Consider the following 16,597-nt stretch of genomic DNA (forward strand, 5'->3'; position numbering starts at 1 on the left):
ACTATCTATAATTAATTACTTAATTATGGAATAACAATGAGTGACACCTAGTAGTATATCATGATCCCCAATTAGATAGAAAATCATAGTTGATTTCAGAATTAATTCTGAATCCTTCAACAGCTACAGTGAGTCGTGTCTCATTCCTTTCACTCATCTTATATCCACTTGGTTCAGGATATGATCTATGTGTCAGTCCCTACTAGGCTGACTACATCACACCTAGCTCAAGTAATACTTACTCGTTATGTGGATTCAAATTACTTGTACATATGTATAAGAGTCTCGTATTATTAACATGTGATGCTTTGGTCAAAGACTTTGAGTAATAATCCTAACGAGTGGTCATAAGGTATATGTCTCCTTGCAAGGAGCGGTATATCCTCTGTAGGCTATTCAAATACCTTCGGGCACTTCAACTTATACCAAATCATCCCAAATCCATACCTCAATGAGATGTCATGACTAAGATGACTTGTATACCTCAAGTTGAAGAAAAAGTGCACTCGAGTTACAATAAGAGTTTCATAGACATATCCATATATGTAGATAAACATATGAAGTCTTACAAAGAGTCACTATGATAAACTAGTTAACATAACTAGCATCCACGTTTAACCCTTGACATCCCAATGTCTCTAGCCAGTGAGAAAATAGTTGTTTGGCAAACCAAGGAATATATCTCATGCTAGTCTTATAGAATTGATGATGTCCGAATGCATCAATTCGACGACTAAGGAAAATCTAATACATTCATAATTACACATGTAGAGATAATCATAAGTTGTGATCCAATCACAAATTCTCTCATGCTATGAATTGTATTGCGGACATTCAGTAAATAAATTTAAGACCATCAAACATATAATATGCACTCAAATAATGAATCTATATTTATCAAATAAATAGTAAAATCATAAGGTGATTTCTTTATGACATCTCTCAAAATCTAACACTAACTAGGCAATGGTTTGTTTGTCCACTAAGCCACACATGTTAGTTTGATAATATTGGTTTGACCAGGTTGTCCAATTGCTTAGCTTGCTGTCCAATTGCCTGCTTGTCCAAATTGCCCAACCTAATAGGTCATTTGCCCTCTTAGACTTGTCCAACTCGAGTAACTTACCCATTCCATCCAACTTTATAGAAGTGAGCATTCGGTTAATTTGGTTCATAAATTAATTGAATTAACCAAAAGCTGATTTAATATTGGCTAACCAAATCAAATCAAAGTTTTACTAAAACTGAATTAGCTGAATCAAAATAAAATTTGATTATTTTGGTTAACACCGAATTAACTAAATTTGTTTAAAAAAGAATAAAAATAATTTATACAAAATTAATATCAAATTAACTGAATTAACCAAATGTTCACTCCTTTACCAATTCAATAGTTAATGCATTAAAGTGTGTGTGTGTGTGTGTGTATGCACACACGGTGGCAAAATGTGATAATGCTTGCTCCAAGTGTCCCTTATAGTTCGTCCCTATATTATATGAAAGAAGGTAAATCATAAATGACTACTAGGCTGAGTAGTGATTAGTGCATGAGAGAGAGCACATACACATATACACATGGTGAACATCGAGCTAATTGTTTTTTAATTTAGTTTAAATATTATAACATAAACCATAAAATATAAACCCTAAGTTCTTAAAATAAATAAATAAATATTTACACATGGTGCTCATAAAGTGTGTACCATGAGGTGTGTAGGCTAAAATTGTTGTGTGACTTTGCACGCGCAACATATCAACTCTATTTTGTTTTAATGCTTTAGGCTAATAAAAAAAATACACACCCTAAATACTATACCTTAAACTTTAAATCATAAATTCAAAGCTTAAATACTATTCCCTAAAAAAAACTTTTTTAGCCTAAACCATAAATCCTAAACCCTAAACTCAAATCTTACATCCAATGTAGATAATCTGATGAGACCAAAACTTTTTTTTTACTTCTCTCTCATCTGCATGCAATACTTTTTTTCTCTTTTACATACATGCAACTCTTTTCTCTTTCTTGCATGCAAGGTGTATAGGACCGATGTACGTGAAAGGGGGGTGAATCACATGAATTTAAAACTTTTCTTTACAATTTTGAAATCAAGTACACAACAAAATTAAAATTAAATGAAGTAAGAAAACTAAAGCACACGTTCGGTTACTTGGTTCGGAGCGTTCAATGACTCACACTCCAAGATCCAGGTCCCTCAGACCTATCAATGGATAATCTACTAAATTTTCTACCGATAAACTCCCGGTAGAGTAATTGAGTACAAGAAGAATAAATAATAGTGTAACACGCTACACTTCTTTTAAGCAAGTATAATAAAGTAAACAATAATAAATTTGTTACCAACATGAAAGATGGAGATCCGAGTGTGTTTGTGTGTTGGTGTCAGTCTTCCGGTGTGGTATGAGTCTTCTCGGAGCAGCGCGTGAGTATGAAAGTCGGAGTGAATGATAATCTAAAGCTTTTGGTCAAAGTCCTTTTTATAACCTTTTCCAGTGCCCGGACCATCCTTGGGCGCCTCCAACGAGGCCTATCTGATCTTGGAACTTCACTAACTTATCCATGTTTAGACGCCTAGACCCGGTCCGAGCGCCCGACCACTAATGTGTCTATCCTCGTTGAAGCTCTATCTCTGAAAGTTTATCCATCTTCAGGCGCTCGGATCAGTCCAGGTGCCTGGACCCTGATGTGTGCCGACTTATCAGAGTCTGCCACCTCAGCTCAGCTAGTCGCCTGTTTGACCCCTTTCTGGGCGCCTTGACCAACTCCGGGTGTCCGGACCTCCAGGCGCTTGGACTGTATTCGGGCGCTTGGAATCCTTTTTCAACCATCCAATTTCCTACATCATAAGATTAATACAACCAAGTATAACTTGTAAAACAAAGTTAACATAATATAAAATAGAATGATTATTAATTAGTGTTAGATTGATGAGCACATGAGAGAGTGAGAGAGAGAGAGAGAGAGAGAGAGAGGGGAGGCGAGGGTGAATCACATAATTTTTAAAATATTTCTTTTCTTTTGAAATCAAGTGCATAGTGGAAATGTAACTAAGTGTGAAAAAGGAAGTGAGATGAAAAAGGAAATCAAGTACTAACACAAGTTTGTTTTACTTGCTTCGAAGTCTTCGACGACTCCTACTCCAAGGCCTGCACTTGTTGAGTGCTTTCGTTGGGCAATCACTATAAGCTTGAAACAATTACATAAATTTAAGTACAATGCAAGAAAATTAAAGTAGACCGACAACAAAAAGAAGTAGGAGCTTGGTCATTGGTTGTCGGAGCAGTCTTTCGATGTCATAGGAGTCTTCTTGGAGTAGTGCATGAGTACGAAAGTCGAAGCGAATGATGTTTTGAAGCTTCTGATTTTAGTCCTTTTTATAGGCCCTTTCTGGGCGCTCGGACCACCCTTGGCCACCTCCAACGAGGCCTGAACTTCACTGACTTATCCACCTTTGGGAGCTTGGACCACCCCCGGGTGCTTAGAGTGCTGACGCGGCTACACCTCGGCGAAACTCTATCTCTAAAAATTTATCCATCTCTAGGCGCTTGGACTAGTCCGAGCGCCTGGACTATAACGTGTGCTAACCAATCAGTGTACGCCAACTTATCTGCATGGGTGTTAGGGTTCAGGCCAATCCAGGCACCTGGACCTAGTTCGGGCGCCTAGACCCTTCCCGGCTGCTTGGAGATCCTTTTTCTAGCTAATTTACAGCTTTGATTTCCTGCAAAATACGTTAATCCAAGCAATAAAAATTATCCTACAAAATAGAGTTAACACATTAAAATACGATCAATTTATGACTTAGATCTTGTCTTATCAAAACCAGGATCTAGTCATGCTCTTAGATTAGACTTCCAAAATGAATATATGTTGGACTGCGCCTATAGTTCCACTGGGACTCGTCCTCACTGAATCGCTCTTCTCTAGTATCTCACCTTCATTTACCATTTATAGTCATTTGACTTGCCTCTTGACCCACCTGGTCATCCTACCAGTTGTCAGGTCTGTAGACATAACTGGACTTTGGCTACTTGTCAGGTCCCGTAGACCCAACTAGACTTTCTATCAGATATCTGATCACTCCTTGACCTATCTAGACTTTGTGTCAGTTATCAAGTCCTCAGACCTATCTGAGATTCAGCCTAGTGTTAGGTGCATTAGATCTATCAATTTCTGCACACTTGGTAAATAAGTTAGATAAATAGTAACATCTAACTTTAATCCATTTGTCATTCATCAAAACATGAGTTTGCCATTGGTGCTAATTGCATCAATAATTAGATCCTATCTTACCAAGATCAGGATCTAGTAATTGTTGGTGCGGGAAGCATCCGATGATCAAACCTTTGTTTTGATAATGACAAAAGGGATTCAAAATTAAGTTTAATTTTTATCTAATGGGCTTGAATGAGCTTTTTCAGGAAAGTCCTAACTGCGGTTAGGTAGGTGGAAAACCCTAGGGGGTGGTACCCTAGGTCCTAGGGGGTGGTAACCTTAGGTCCTAGGGGGTGGTAACCCTAGGCGGAAAGTCAAGTCGGTCTGGAGGACCGGACTGGCATCAGGTATACTCTCCTGATTGGAGTAGGTGAGGACGCGTTCTCCGGAAGAGGGAACAATAGGCGTCGGTTCGACCTAGGGTTTTCGGTTGGAAATCCGAAGTCAGAATCAGACAGTTCGGTGACTGTCAAATACTTTGTTATGTATATTATGTACTAACTTTGTGCTACAGGGTATTTTTGGGACTAACATATTTTACAGGGACTAAAACACAAAGTTTGCCTCGAATGAACAGTACCTGAGGCGCCCTTCATGGAGCTTGGAGGCGCCTCAGGTGCAAAGGTGGGTTGGCTGCGCAGCGGGCTTGGAGGCGCCCTCGAGGACAGCTAAGGCGCTCTGGATGCTAGCTTGAAGGCACCTCAGTGGTTGATGGAGGTGCCTCCAGGCAGATAAGAGGCAGCGACGCGAAGGCTTATCTCAACGCAGTAAGAGGGATAGATTTTGGCATTTGAGGTGCCTCCATGAGGCATTGGAGGTGCCCTCAATGGCCAATAAAAGCACATCTCGGCTAGCAGCTAGATACATCTTCTTCCAAGCGATCTTTCTGCAACCAGCTGCTAACGAGAAGTTCCGACGAAGCTACAACTTGACGCCAACAACCCGGACCACAGAATTTGCCATCTCTCTTATCGTTGGTATATGTAATTACTGTATTTACTTGTACTTTAAATTGTAACACTTTAACGATATTATAGTTGTTGCCCACCGAAAGCGATCAATGATCGCGGGCCTTGGAGTAGGAGTCGCCCAAGGCTTCAAACTAAGTAAATCTTGGTGTCCTTTGTCTTCTGTGTGATTGTTTCTTTTATTATTTCCGCTGTGCTTAATTCTCGATCATTTTACGAATCTAAAACGCGTGAAAGCCACGAGCGCTATTCACCCCCCCTCTAGCGCAGTCTCAATCCAACAGTAATGGTCTCAGGTTAGACTTCCAAAATATCTCTAAGCTGGACCAACACCTATAGTCCCTATGAGACTCGTTCTCACTGGATCACTTTTCTCCAGTGACTTACCTTTACTTATTATTTACAGTCACTTGACTTGTATCTTGACCCACCGGGTCTTCCTGCCAGTTGTTAGGTCCGTAGACCCAACTATACTTCAACCAGGTGTCAAGTCCCATAGACCTATCTAGACTTCTTGCTATATATCAAGTCACACCTTGATCTATTTAGACTTTGTGCCAGTTATCAACTCCTTAGACCTAACTAAGCTTCAGCCAGGTGTTAGGTCTTCTAGACCCATTAATTCCTACTGTCATGCCCCGAAGGTATGTCTTCCCTACAAACGGACAACATCTTCCCCCTTATGACAACATTTGAAACTTAAATATATTGCCACAAGGCTATACAAGTATAATAACTATAGCTCACACGGTTGGAAACAAATAAACACAGCGGAAGATAATAATAGTACATAGCCTACACGACTGGTACAAATACAACCACGCAAGATAAACTGACTAGACTGTGAGCTAGCCTAACTTAACACAACAAATATCACAATCAAATATAATTACAGCATAAGACTAAAATCTAGAAACAAAACTAAATCTAAATACAAAGAAACAAAACATAATGTGGAAATTACGATCTCGAGTGTGATGTGGGATTGGCAGCTAGGACCTCTGAGTGACATGACATATCCTCTACTTACTAACGTAGAAATAAAGAGAAAGTAAGGGGTAGTGAGTACAGAATACTCAATAGGTATAAGACAAATAGTGCATGATCAATATAATGTAAGGAGATCAAAGGATCCAGTCTCAGGTAAAATACTTACTATAAAAGTAAGAGCACCAAAATAATCATCTGCTAACCAAAAGCATGACTAACAATGTAACACTCCACTAACCTACTTAACCAGGTATAACTAATAAATCAAAAGTATATATAGTACCTGCATGAACAAATACATGATTGCTATATAGCAAACATATAATAAGTACTGACTACGGGAGAAACGCTTTACCATAGATGGTCTCATGGGTGGCTAAGGTAAGCAAATAGCCATTGTCTACGGGCAAACCCATTACCATGTAAAATCTTGTGGGCAGACAGGGTGTATACGTAGCTATCTAGCTACAGATTGCACATGAACTCGCTATCACGAATGTCTCATGAGCAGTCTATGTATCATGATCGTTGACGACTCTCTTAACCACGAATGAGAGATAATGATTGAGAGGATATACTAACAGTCACTGACGACTCTCTCAATCACGAATGGGAAACAATGGTCGATAGGATATAACAACATAATGATAAGTAGAAAGTGAATAATCACATCCAATATAACACTCTATAATTATACTTCGATCTAACCTCACTAGCATATATGCATGAGTTTAAATAACAAACAAGGTCCAATAGGATACTCGATATCCTATACTACGGTATGATCTTACTAATGTATAGGTCTGAGCCTAAATAACAAGCAAGAGTATAGTGGGATACTCAATATCTAGCTACTATTTACATGTGATAGCTCAATACCACTATTTGGTCTAATGTACAATTCAAATACATAAAAATGCAATAAGTAGCAAGTCTAACAACATGCATCTAAGTACAATAGTAACAATTTAAATCAAGAGAATCCTAATCACCTAGTTATAATATCTCAACTAACTCTATGATATCATCATCAATACCCTAAAATAACGAGGTCATAATCAAGCAATCCCAGATGGCAGTTCGAAACAAATAACATAGTAGAATACTCTACTACTTGCTATAGTATAATATCTAACGCTTATAGGCACGAGCCTAAGCATATAACCATATAGTAGTACGGTATAAATGCCAGAGCATATGATCACAACTACACTATGGTTTGATAATATCCTACATGTATAATCAACCCAAGCAGGAATAACAAGTTAGACTGCATAGATATCAAAATAGATCAAAATACAAGATCAAGCAATAAAGGTCAAGCTTAAGAAGTAACATAGAGTAGATATTAAGATAAAAAATAACTTCTACACAAGCAATGCAAATAACATAATCATGCACTAAGGTCAAAAAATTTTAAAAAGTTAAGCAGGAACTACCCACCTCTATTGTAGATCATTCTAACAGTCTTCCTGTCAAGTCTGCCTCGAACTTGAATCCTATAATTATAGGATATGAAGTAAAACCAAGAACTAGTTTAATCCAACAACAAAGTCAAATCGACTTTTCAACCTATTGATTTATTCATATATTACTCCTTTAAATCCCTCTTAGTAAATTACCAATTCCATTAGTCATTAGTCAATCACCTAATTAACCAATGAATTAAATCAACCAATTAACACTACAATTAATTAGTTAGTAAAATAACTACCTAATCAATCTATTAATTAAATCAAACTATTTAAACAAAGTGTTAATTTGATCCGATAACTAATCATTCCAATTTCTCAACTTATACCAATTCAATTTAAAACCATTGATTAATTATTAAGTGGCCATTTAATTCATCAGCTAATTAGTCAATCATTAATCATCTACAGTAAACTCCAGTAAATCAATTAAACTTATTTGCTCTAAGTTTGATTCCATAATAACTTAATCATTCACTAATCCAATTAACAATTCCATTAATTCACAATTTAGACTAATAACTTGAATTAATAATCTAATTAGCAATTATCAACCTAAATAATGAATTAGTAAACCCACCCAGGCACCCATCACAATTAGATCAATCAAGCCCCACGGGGTTATCTCGGCTGGTAAAGGCGTGGAAGTTTGTCACTGAGAACATGGGTTCGAGTCCGCAGGGCAACGGGGATTTATTCCCTATCCCTGTGCAAAAAAGTCTCGGCCCACTGCGTACTTGCCACCGAGCTACCGTGATTTACCTCCCTCGTGATGACCCTGGGCAGGGTGCGGCGGGGGCCCTGAGGGCGAGGGTTTCGCCTTTTGCCACAATTAGATCAATCAAACAACTTTAATTAATCTCATGAATCAATGTCCTTGATTTGTTATTGCCTTCTTCTTCTTCCCCGACAACAGCAGTGTTATGGGATGCAGCAGCGACTATGGGCCAACAGTGGTGGCTCTCATTTAACAGAGCAATAGCTGACAGGGCCAAAACAACAGCATCGTGGCTGACAGTAGGAACTGCTAGGCTAGCCCTGGTAGTCTCGGAGTTGGTTGCGGTTGTGGGTTGGCAGCAATGGCCATAGTAATCACGTTTGACCATGTTGACCAGACAAAAGGGGAGGCGGAGGCTGCGACATCACAGCGCTAGCCTCATGCGAAGGGGGCAACAATGGCTGGCTAGATCGGGAGATGGCAGCGGCAGTGAGGAGCCTTGGCGTGAGATGAGATGGCTGGCTGGATCGGGAGGTGGCCACGACAGTGAAGAGCCTCAGCATGAGACGAGATGGCTGGCTGGCCCCTGGTAGCTGCGACGCTAGCTACTGCTAGGGGCTGCATCGGCGAAGAGCGGCACGACAACGTCGGGGTCGATGACAACAATCTAGGTCCCAAAAGAGGTTGGATCGAGAGAGGAGGTGTGCGGCGGTGAGAGGAGAAGAAAAGGAAAAATTGGAAATTTAGAGCAAACACCACTTATATACTTAGGGTTTAATAATAAATTAAACCTTATGTTAATTAAATTAATTAATTTCCATTTAATAGATATTCTAAACAGACTTTTTAAAGTCTAATAGTTTCATCCTCTTAAATATATTATGCGGACTTTATGTAATCTCCAAAAAAAATTCTAAAAATTTTTAGAAAGTTTTGTAAGATTATTTCTCAAATAACACTTATTATTTAATTATTATTTAATTATCATATCTAACACTTACACAATTGATAAGGTATTAGATCACACAAAATTTAACTTTAACTATTTATTATTCATCAAAACTAAAGTTCAATTATTAGTGTCAACTGTACTAACAATGTGATGTTGATTTGTATAAATTAGTACCACAATTAGTGCTAGTCCTTAAAGATCAACACCACGTTGATTATGACTGGTGCTGGTTTCAAACCAACTCCAGCGTTGGTTTGAAAGACCAACATCAACGCTGGTTTGAAGGAATAACACCAGCGTTGATGCTGGTCTTTAAAAACCAATATTAGTTGGTATGTTGTTGGTCTTTAAATACCAGCACCACATTAATATTGGTCTTTAAAGACCAGCAATAATTGGTGTGGTGCTGGTTTCAAACTAGCATCAATGCTGGTTTGAAGACCCCAGCATTATACCAACACCGGTGCTAGTTTCAAACTAGCACCACACCAGTTAGTTTGAAATCAACACCAATGTGGTGCTGGTCTTTAAAGACCAGCACCAGCTAGTGCTGGTTTGAAACTAGAACCCTAGTGTGGTGCTGGTTTGAAACCAGCACCATACCAACCAGCACCAGCACTGGTTTGAAACCAACACTAGCCATTATCAACGTGGTGTTGATTTTTAAAGACTAGCACCAACATGGTGTTGGTCTCTAAAGACCAATACCAACATTGGTTTGAAACCAACACCAACCAACCGATGTAGTGTTGGTCTTTAAAGGCCAACATCAACGTTGATTTGAAACCAGCACTAATATGGTGTTGATCTTTAAAGACCAGAACCACTGTTGATGTTGGTCACAAACTAGCATCCCCTTGGTGCTGATTTGTATAAACTAATACCACCTTATATGTAGGAGAGAGAAAAGAGTTATTTACATGTAAGAGAGAAAAATGTTACATATAGATAAGAGAGAGAAATAAAAAAAAATGAATTTTGATCACGTCCGATTAAAAATCAAAAGAAACAACGAGGAATTAGCAACTCACAACTAGTTTGAAAGTTGGAACGGTCGGTATTGGATAGATGGTGCCACAATCAATAAGGGGAAGAGGTTGATGAGCCGATGAACGTAACAAGGAATGCTTGATAAGTTTCAAGTTCTATTCAAGAGCCAACAAAATAAGAACCTCACTAATAGAAGCTAAAATTAGCCTCTACCTGGCCAAAACAACCACTATTTATAGGGGCTGCATTCTGCCCTTTGGATATTCTGCCCTTTATCCAACTTAACTCTGAAAGGCGTTGAAGTTCATTACATTTCCTTGGACTCTTATTTATCTAGTTAACCTAATTGGGATTCCTGATTAAATATTTGGGCTGCATGGTTGGCCATTTTCTGTTGCAATTCCAGCCATAACTCGAGCTTTGACTTCTTCGATTAGTTTAGTTTTATATGATTTTTTTTTTACAGTATCATGCCATATTAAAAATATAAAAATCTATCCCTCCCCCTAATTTTTTTTACATAATATTGATGATATTATTTTATGTGATAGATACATAGTGATAAGTATTTTATCTATCTCAAGCAGACAATCCATTTTGAGTGTAGCTAATAGAATAAAGTAGATTATCTTCGAGACCGGCTAATTATTTTGTGTTCTTTTATTTTAAATTTGAATATCACTATCTATTTTGAAACAGAACTATTTAATTTTTGAAATCATTAGCTGAATTCTATTTTGTAGTTCAATTCTCCTATAAATACTAATATCTATTTTATAGTTGAAGTCTATTATTTTGGTATGAGTTTGAAATCATTAACCGAGCTGATTTTCTGCTATTATATGTTAAATTCGAATATCAACATAGTAAAAGAAAATTAATAATTTTGTAAATACAAAAATAATAATTTTGTAAATAGATTTTTTTTTTGTATTTAAAAAAAACAACGCTTTTAAAAAAAGGTAGATCCGCTACCTTAGCGGCCCCCCTAGTACCGGCCCCACGGATATGGAGGAAGGTTCATGCAGGTACACAGGCCATAGGCGCATGGCGGAGTAAACCCCAGGTCATCAGTTCCTGAGAATCGACCCCTGGCTATTACGCCAGAGATACCATGCGCTCACCGTCTGCGCTACGCCCTGGGGGCAAAAAAAAAAAAAACAACGCTTTTAAAGTGTTGCAAAAAAACAACGCTTTAAAACAACACTTTTAAAGTGTTGCAAAAGTGTTGTTTTTTGCAAAAAAACAACAACGCTTTTAAAATGTTGCAATAATATTATTTTTACAAAAAAAAAATGACAACGCTTTTAAAACATTGCAAAACCGTTGTGTTTGCTACAAATGACAACGTTTTTAAAGCATTGTCGTTGAGTGACCTTTTAACAATAGTACTTTTAACAATATTTTTTCAGGTACATAGACAACGCTTTTACTTTTTCTTGTAGTGTAGCGGCGGCGCTGGGGGCGAGTGAATCGTCTTTTGCCACATTGATTATAGCTTGGTCATTCTTCAGAACGGTTTGGTGGTTAACGCATGAAATTTGGAATTTGAATCTTAGTGAAGCCGAGGTAAAATACCTCCCTAATACGTTAGTTACTATTCCAAAGACTAGTAGTCATATGTGATTAATCTTCTCTGTGGTTGACCCTGAAATGAATTGACGGGAACGTTAATCTTCCCTAGAAGTGAGCGTAGTCACCTTTTAGAGACTCGATCATCGCAAGGTCTTTCCTTTGTATTTCTATCATTTTGTTCCATAAAAATTCACGAACATCTTGTCATGCAAGAAAAAAAAAAAAAAGACTATCCATGTTTAAATTACATTGTAGATCTAAACCCATTTATACCACCAATATACCTCCTGCTATTTGGTTATTGTATTTGGTTAATTGTTTTACTTATTATCTCATCTGTTGATTAGCCTCGTCTGTAACTAACCTGCCCTGTTTGAATATTAGGCACATCGAGTTCCAGTTCTCCAAATTAATAAAGAACAGCTAAAGAACAAGTATATATATGGAAGTTCTGATCGGAAGGGTTATTCTAGCTCTGACACGGGAAGCTCTAACTGTCATTATATCAGCTCCTGAAGATGGACAACTGATGCCGTTTGCTGATGTTGCGAGTCGGATGAGACGTATTAGCAGTGAGTTTGAGCATATACACACATTTTTGAGTAATATCGATGTGCAAAAACATAATACCGTCATGGAATCTTGGTTACGACGAGCAAGGGAGATCGAGAACAATTTGGAAGATGTCATCGATGAGTTTTTGTATCTTACTGCGGAAAAACAATCCCAAATCTTGAATAGATCTGAGGTCTTCACTTACTATGTCGGGGGTATTCATACCAGAAAGACTAAGATCTTGCAGAGGATATCGTCTAATTTGGAAGAAATAGAAGGCGACCTACTTCATCTCGACGCAATGAAAGAACGATATGATATTAAGAAATTCTTATCCGAAGATGGTGGTTGTTCTCCTAGACTAAACACTAGAAGACTTCGTATCGATCCATCAGACTTGCTTGAGAATTTCAAGGATGACAAGACCATTCACAGACAAAAGAAAGAGATTCTGAGGGGGTGGTTAGTAGATGGAGAATCTAATTGCTACTTGATAACAGTTCTGGGACGTGGAGGTGTTGGCAAGACCACCATGGTTGATGATATTTATAGAAGTAAGGAAATTGCCTCTCGTTTTGATTGCAAAATTTGGATTACCCTTTCAAAGTCTTGTGGAATGAAAGAATTACTGACAAGAATTCTTAAAGAATTGTCTGCAAAAGAAGAAGAGAATTATGATGTACTGGATCTGATTAATTTGCTATACAAGGTTAATAACCTTCTGCAAGAGACAACTTACTTGCTTATTCTTGATGACGTTCTGAATCTGCAACTAATTTGGGATGTTCAAAGACTTCTTATTGACAATACTCGAGGAAGCAGGATAGTTATTACGACATGCTTACTTGAAGTTGAGGTGGCTGCTCAAGTAAATGACGTTATGCCTATTAAGCTGGACGAACTGAATATGGACGAATCATTTGAGCTTTTCAAGAGAGAGGCGGATATGCATGATCTTGCTGCTTCTGAGAATTTGAGGGAAATCTTAGATTATTGTCAAGGCCTGCCTCTGGCTATTGTGGCCGTTGCCAGACTATGGATACTTACAAACAAAGAAACTGAGGAATTAGAACGTATTCACTGTAAACTCAAGCAGCAGCCCAAATCTAGCAATGCGGATGATGTGAACCAAGTCTTGAGTCTTTGCTACGAATATCTGCCGACCAATTTGAAAAACTGCTTCTTGTATTGTAGTATGTTCCAGTTGGATGCCGGCATAAAGAGGAAGAAGTTAATTCGACTTTGGGTAGCCGAAAACTTCGTCCAAGACGAGGATAAACAAACAAAAGAGGAAGTTGCAGAAAATATCCTTAACGAACTCATCTACCGTTCCTTGCTGAGGGTTGTGGAGAAGAATAACGATGGAAGTGTGAGGAGATGTGGGATGAGTAATCTTTTCCGTAAATTAAGTCTTTCAGCGGCCAGAAAAGAAAAATTTAGCATGGTGTGGAATGAATCAGAAGCACTAAAATTGAGAGATGAAGCTCGTAGATTGTCAGTGCATGACTTCACCAAAAACAGCGTGTTGTTTAAGATGGATTTCTCTCGCACCAGGTCTTTACTTATATACAAGCACAATTTTTCTGCTTGCTATTACTTACTGCACACCATATCAACAAAAGCAAAATATATGAGGGTAATAGATCTGGAAAATGCAAACATCGACAGAGTTCCTGATGGACTGACAGAGCTATTCAACCTGCACTATTTGGGCTTGAGGGGGACCAGGGTCACAGAGCTTCCGGAGACCATAAGGAAGCTTCAGAATCTGCAAACGATTGATGCCCGTTATACTCGAATCGTGAAGCTGCCTAAAGGAATAACCCTATTGAAGAATCTGCTGCACTTGTTTGCTAGCGGGCTGGAAGATCCGAGCCGTCGAGAATTCCATTCCATTAGACATGTGAAGGTTCCCAAGGGCCTACAGAATCTTACAAGACTGCAACAATTTGACCTCGAAGCTGATGATGAGTCCGTTCGGCAGCTTCAGAATCTGACCAACATCAGAGTGCTCATCATATCCAAGGTGAGATCAGTCCACTGCTCAGAACTGCGCTTCTCGATATCGCAGATGCCTTTCCTGTATAAGTTGTCCATTGCTGCCTGCGACGAGAATGAGGAGCTCAATTTGAAGGAATTCGGTCTCTTTATGAAGAATGTTCGTGTGTTCTATCTACAAGGCAAGCTGGTGGAATTAGAATTGATCGATGCTCCCCAATCATTACTCAAGGATAACTACGTGCAGCTGTCCCAAACTTTCATCTCTCTCAGTGACAATCTACGGGTGTTGCGTTTGAGCTGGAGTCGACTGCAAAGAGATCCTCTTCCTGCACTTTATCAACTTCAGAATTTGACTGTGCTCTATCTGCAGAAGGCATATGACGCCGTGACGCTAATCTTTCGCAACACCTGGTTCCCTAATCTCAAAGAACTTCATTTGCTTCATTTGCCAAACCTCCGAAAGATAACAATATATCAAGGGTCCCTGAGGAATTTGCAATTGTTAATCATGGAAGGCCTCTTGCAACTGACGACGATCCCAACAGGTATTGAATTCTTGAAGTCCCTCCAGAAGCTGCACTTTTCTGAGTGCAACCCCTCCTTCCTCAATGCGATTAATAGAGATCAGAGAAGCAAGGTAGAGCACATCCCTGATATCTGCTATGACGATGGCATTCATGGATCAAGGACATTGGACATCTTCCCCAGGACCAGTGGCGTAATACCAGATCAACAAAATCTCACAAAGGTACTCCAAATCCATATATAGTCATTTAGATGCATCAAACAGTGTAGCATTTAGGCTTTATTTACTATAACGGGAAAAAGAGAGAGTGAGTGATTTCATTTACTAGAAAATTTTCGACTGTCTAAATGCCAGAACTAGAATTTAATATCTTTCTCATGGCTACTTGTTTATGCCATGAAGGAAGAGGGAAGCAGTGACCCTCTCCAATATCAAATTGAAGACGAAAATTCATGTCTCAAGGTATATTTCACTTTAATGTCTGAAAATATATTGCTTCACGATCCTGATCTTCTTTTTCCTGAAAGTGCAGGTTGGAGCTGAAGTGTCTCTGAAGAGTGTGAATGATGCAGATAAAATTGTGGGAGCTGGAGTTGTTCAAACCCTTGATTCAAATGCTAGAGTGGGGGGATATGAGATTGGTCCTAATTGGGCAGGAATACGCCTAGGAACTCCAATGGATAACGCTGAGCACTTAATCAGACCTTATGGTGGCCTCAAGACTATAGGACATGCTAAGGGATCATTGATTGCTTGGCCTTGTTCTTTGGTGATTTTTTTTTGGATTTAGTCAATCTTTGCATTTAACTATACTTATTGAGCATTTATCTGATCAAATATTTTGGCGTATGCAGCTTTCTATTCGTCAAAAGCTTTGAGGGAGGAGGATTCACCTTGATTCTATGTCTCATCATAGGAACTTTCAAAAAATTGGAATTCCATCCTTTGTCATGCATTGTTAAGATATTTGATTGCCAAACTGTAAACTTTTAATTTGTTATCTGTGGAATTTTGTTGTAGAAAAAAAAATCCTGGATGTGGATTGTAATCTGTCAACAAATTAATGTTCTAAGTTTGCGCTTCTCTTAAAACATTTCATTTGAGTTTCTCTAAAGTAAGTTTGTGATATATGATGGATTACTCATTCAAAAGTGTAATAAATTTTACTTATCGTCAGGTGTTTATTGTTGAACCAATTTATAACTAGGATATCGTGTAATCTGCCTCTCGTGTAATCTATCATAAATATTAAGCAATATGTTGAGAATGTGCTAAATTTGCTGCAAAAATATTAAACAATATTAGATATGATCTTGCATGCAAACGTCGACGAGTGAATCACCAGTGAACTGACTTTGATGTCAATTTGATCGCCAATCACTAAATGACAACGAGGATGATAATATGATTCTGTAAGCATGGACATAGGCAACAATAAAAAAGAGTTAGAATGATGACTAATGATTCCCTGGTGTAGTCACTCAGATACTCAAGTTAGAAAACGAAGGAGAAGAAAAGCAATATTAAGATTTAGATGAATATCTGTGCATGTAACTTAAAAGCCGGAAGGGGCTACCTTTTATAAGAAGATAGCATATGTTTTCATTATATTCTGA

The 16,597-nt window shown here is 38.3% G+C and overlaps 1 protein-coding gene across 1 annotated transcript; it reads left to right on the forward strand.

Moving 5' to 3' along the window:
* The first annotated feature begins 12,296 nt into the window (after positions 1-12,296).
* Positions 12,297-15,953, forward strand: LOC121986799 (disease resistance protein RPM1-like). Its single transcript, XM_042540738.1, has 3 exons — positions 12,297-15,203; positions 15,514-15,750; positions 15,836-15,953. Exons 1-3 carry the CDS (start codon positions 12,429-12,431, stop codon positions 15,857-15,859), a joined length of 3,036 nt encoding a protein of 1,011 aa, XP_042396672.1. The 5' UTR covers positions 12,297-12,428; the 3' UTR covers positions 15,860-15,953.
* The last annotated feature ends 644 nt before the right edge of the window (positions 15,954-16,597 follow it).

This window comes from Zingiber officinale, chromosome 5B (genome assembly GCF_018446385.1).
Source record: "Zingiber officinale cultivar Zhangliang chromosome 5B, Zo_v1.1, whole genome shotgun sequence".
Lineage (NCBI taxonomy): Eukaryota > Viridiplantae > Streptophyta > Magnoliopsida > Zingiberales > Zingiberaceae > Zingiber > Zingiber officinale.

Bases quoted from the DNA above. Each gene is read 5' to 3' on its own strand.
- LOC121986799 (XM_042540738.1), top strand. From the start codon at position 12,429: ATGCCGTTTGCTGATGTTGCGAGTCGGATGAGACGTATTAGCAGTGAG. The intron at 15,204-15,513 runs GTACTCCAAATC...CTGAAAGTGCAG, and splicing joins ATCAACAAAATCTCACAAAG to GTTGGAGCTGAAGTGTCTCT. The intron at 15,751-15,835 runs GTGATTTTTTTT...TGGCGTATGCAG, and splicing joins TTGCTTGGCCTTGTTCTTTG to CTTTCTATTCGTCAAAAGCT.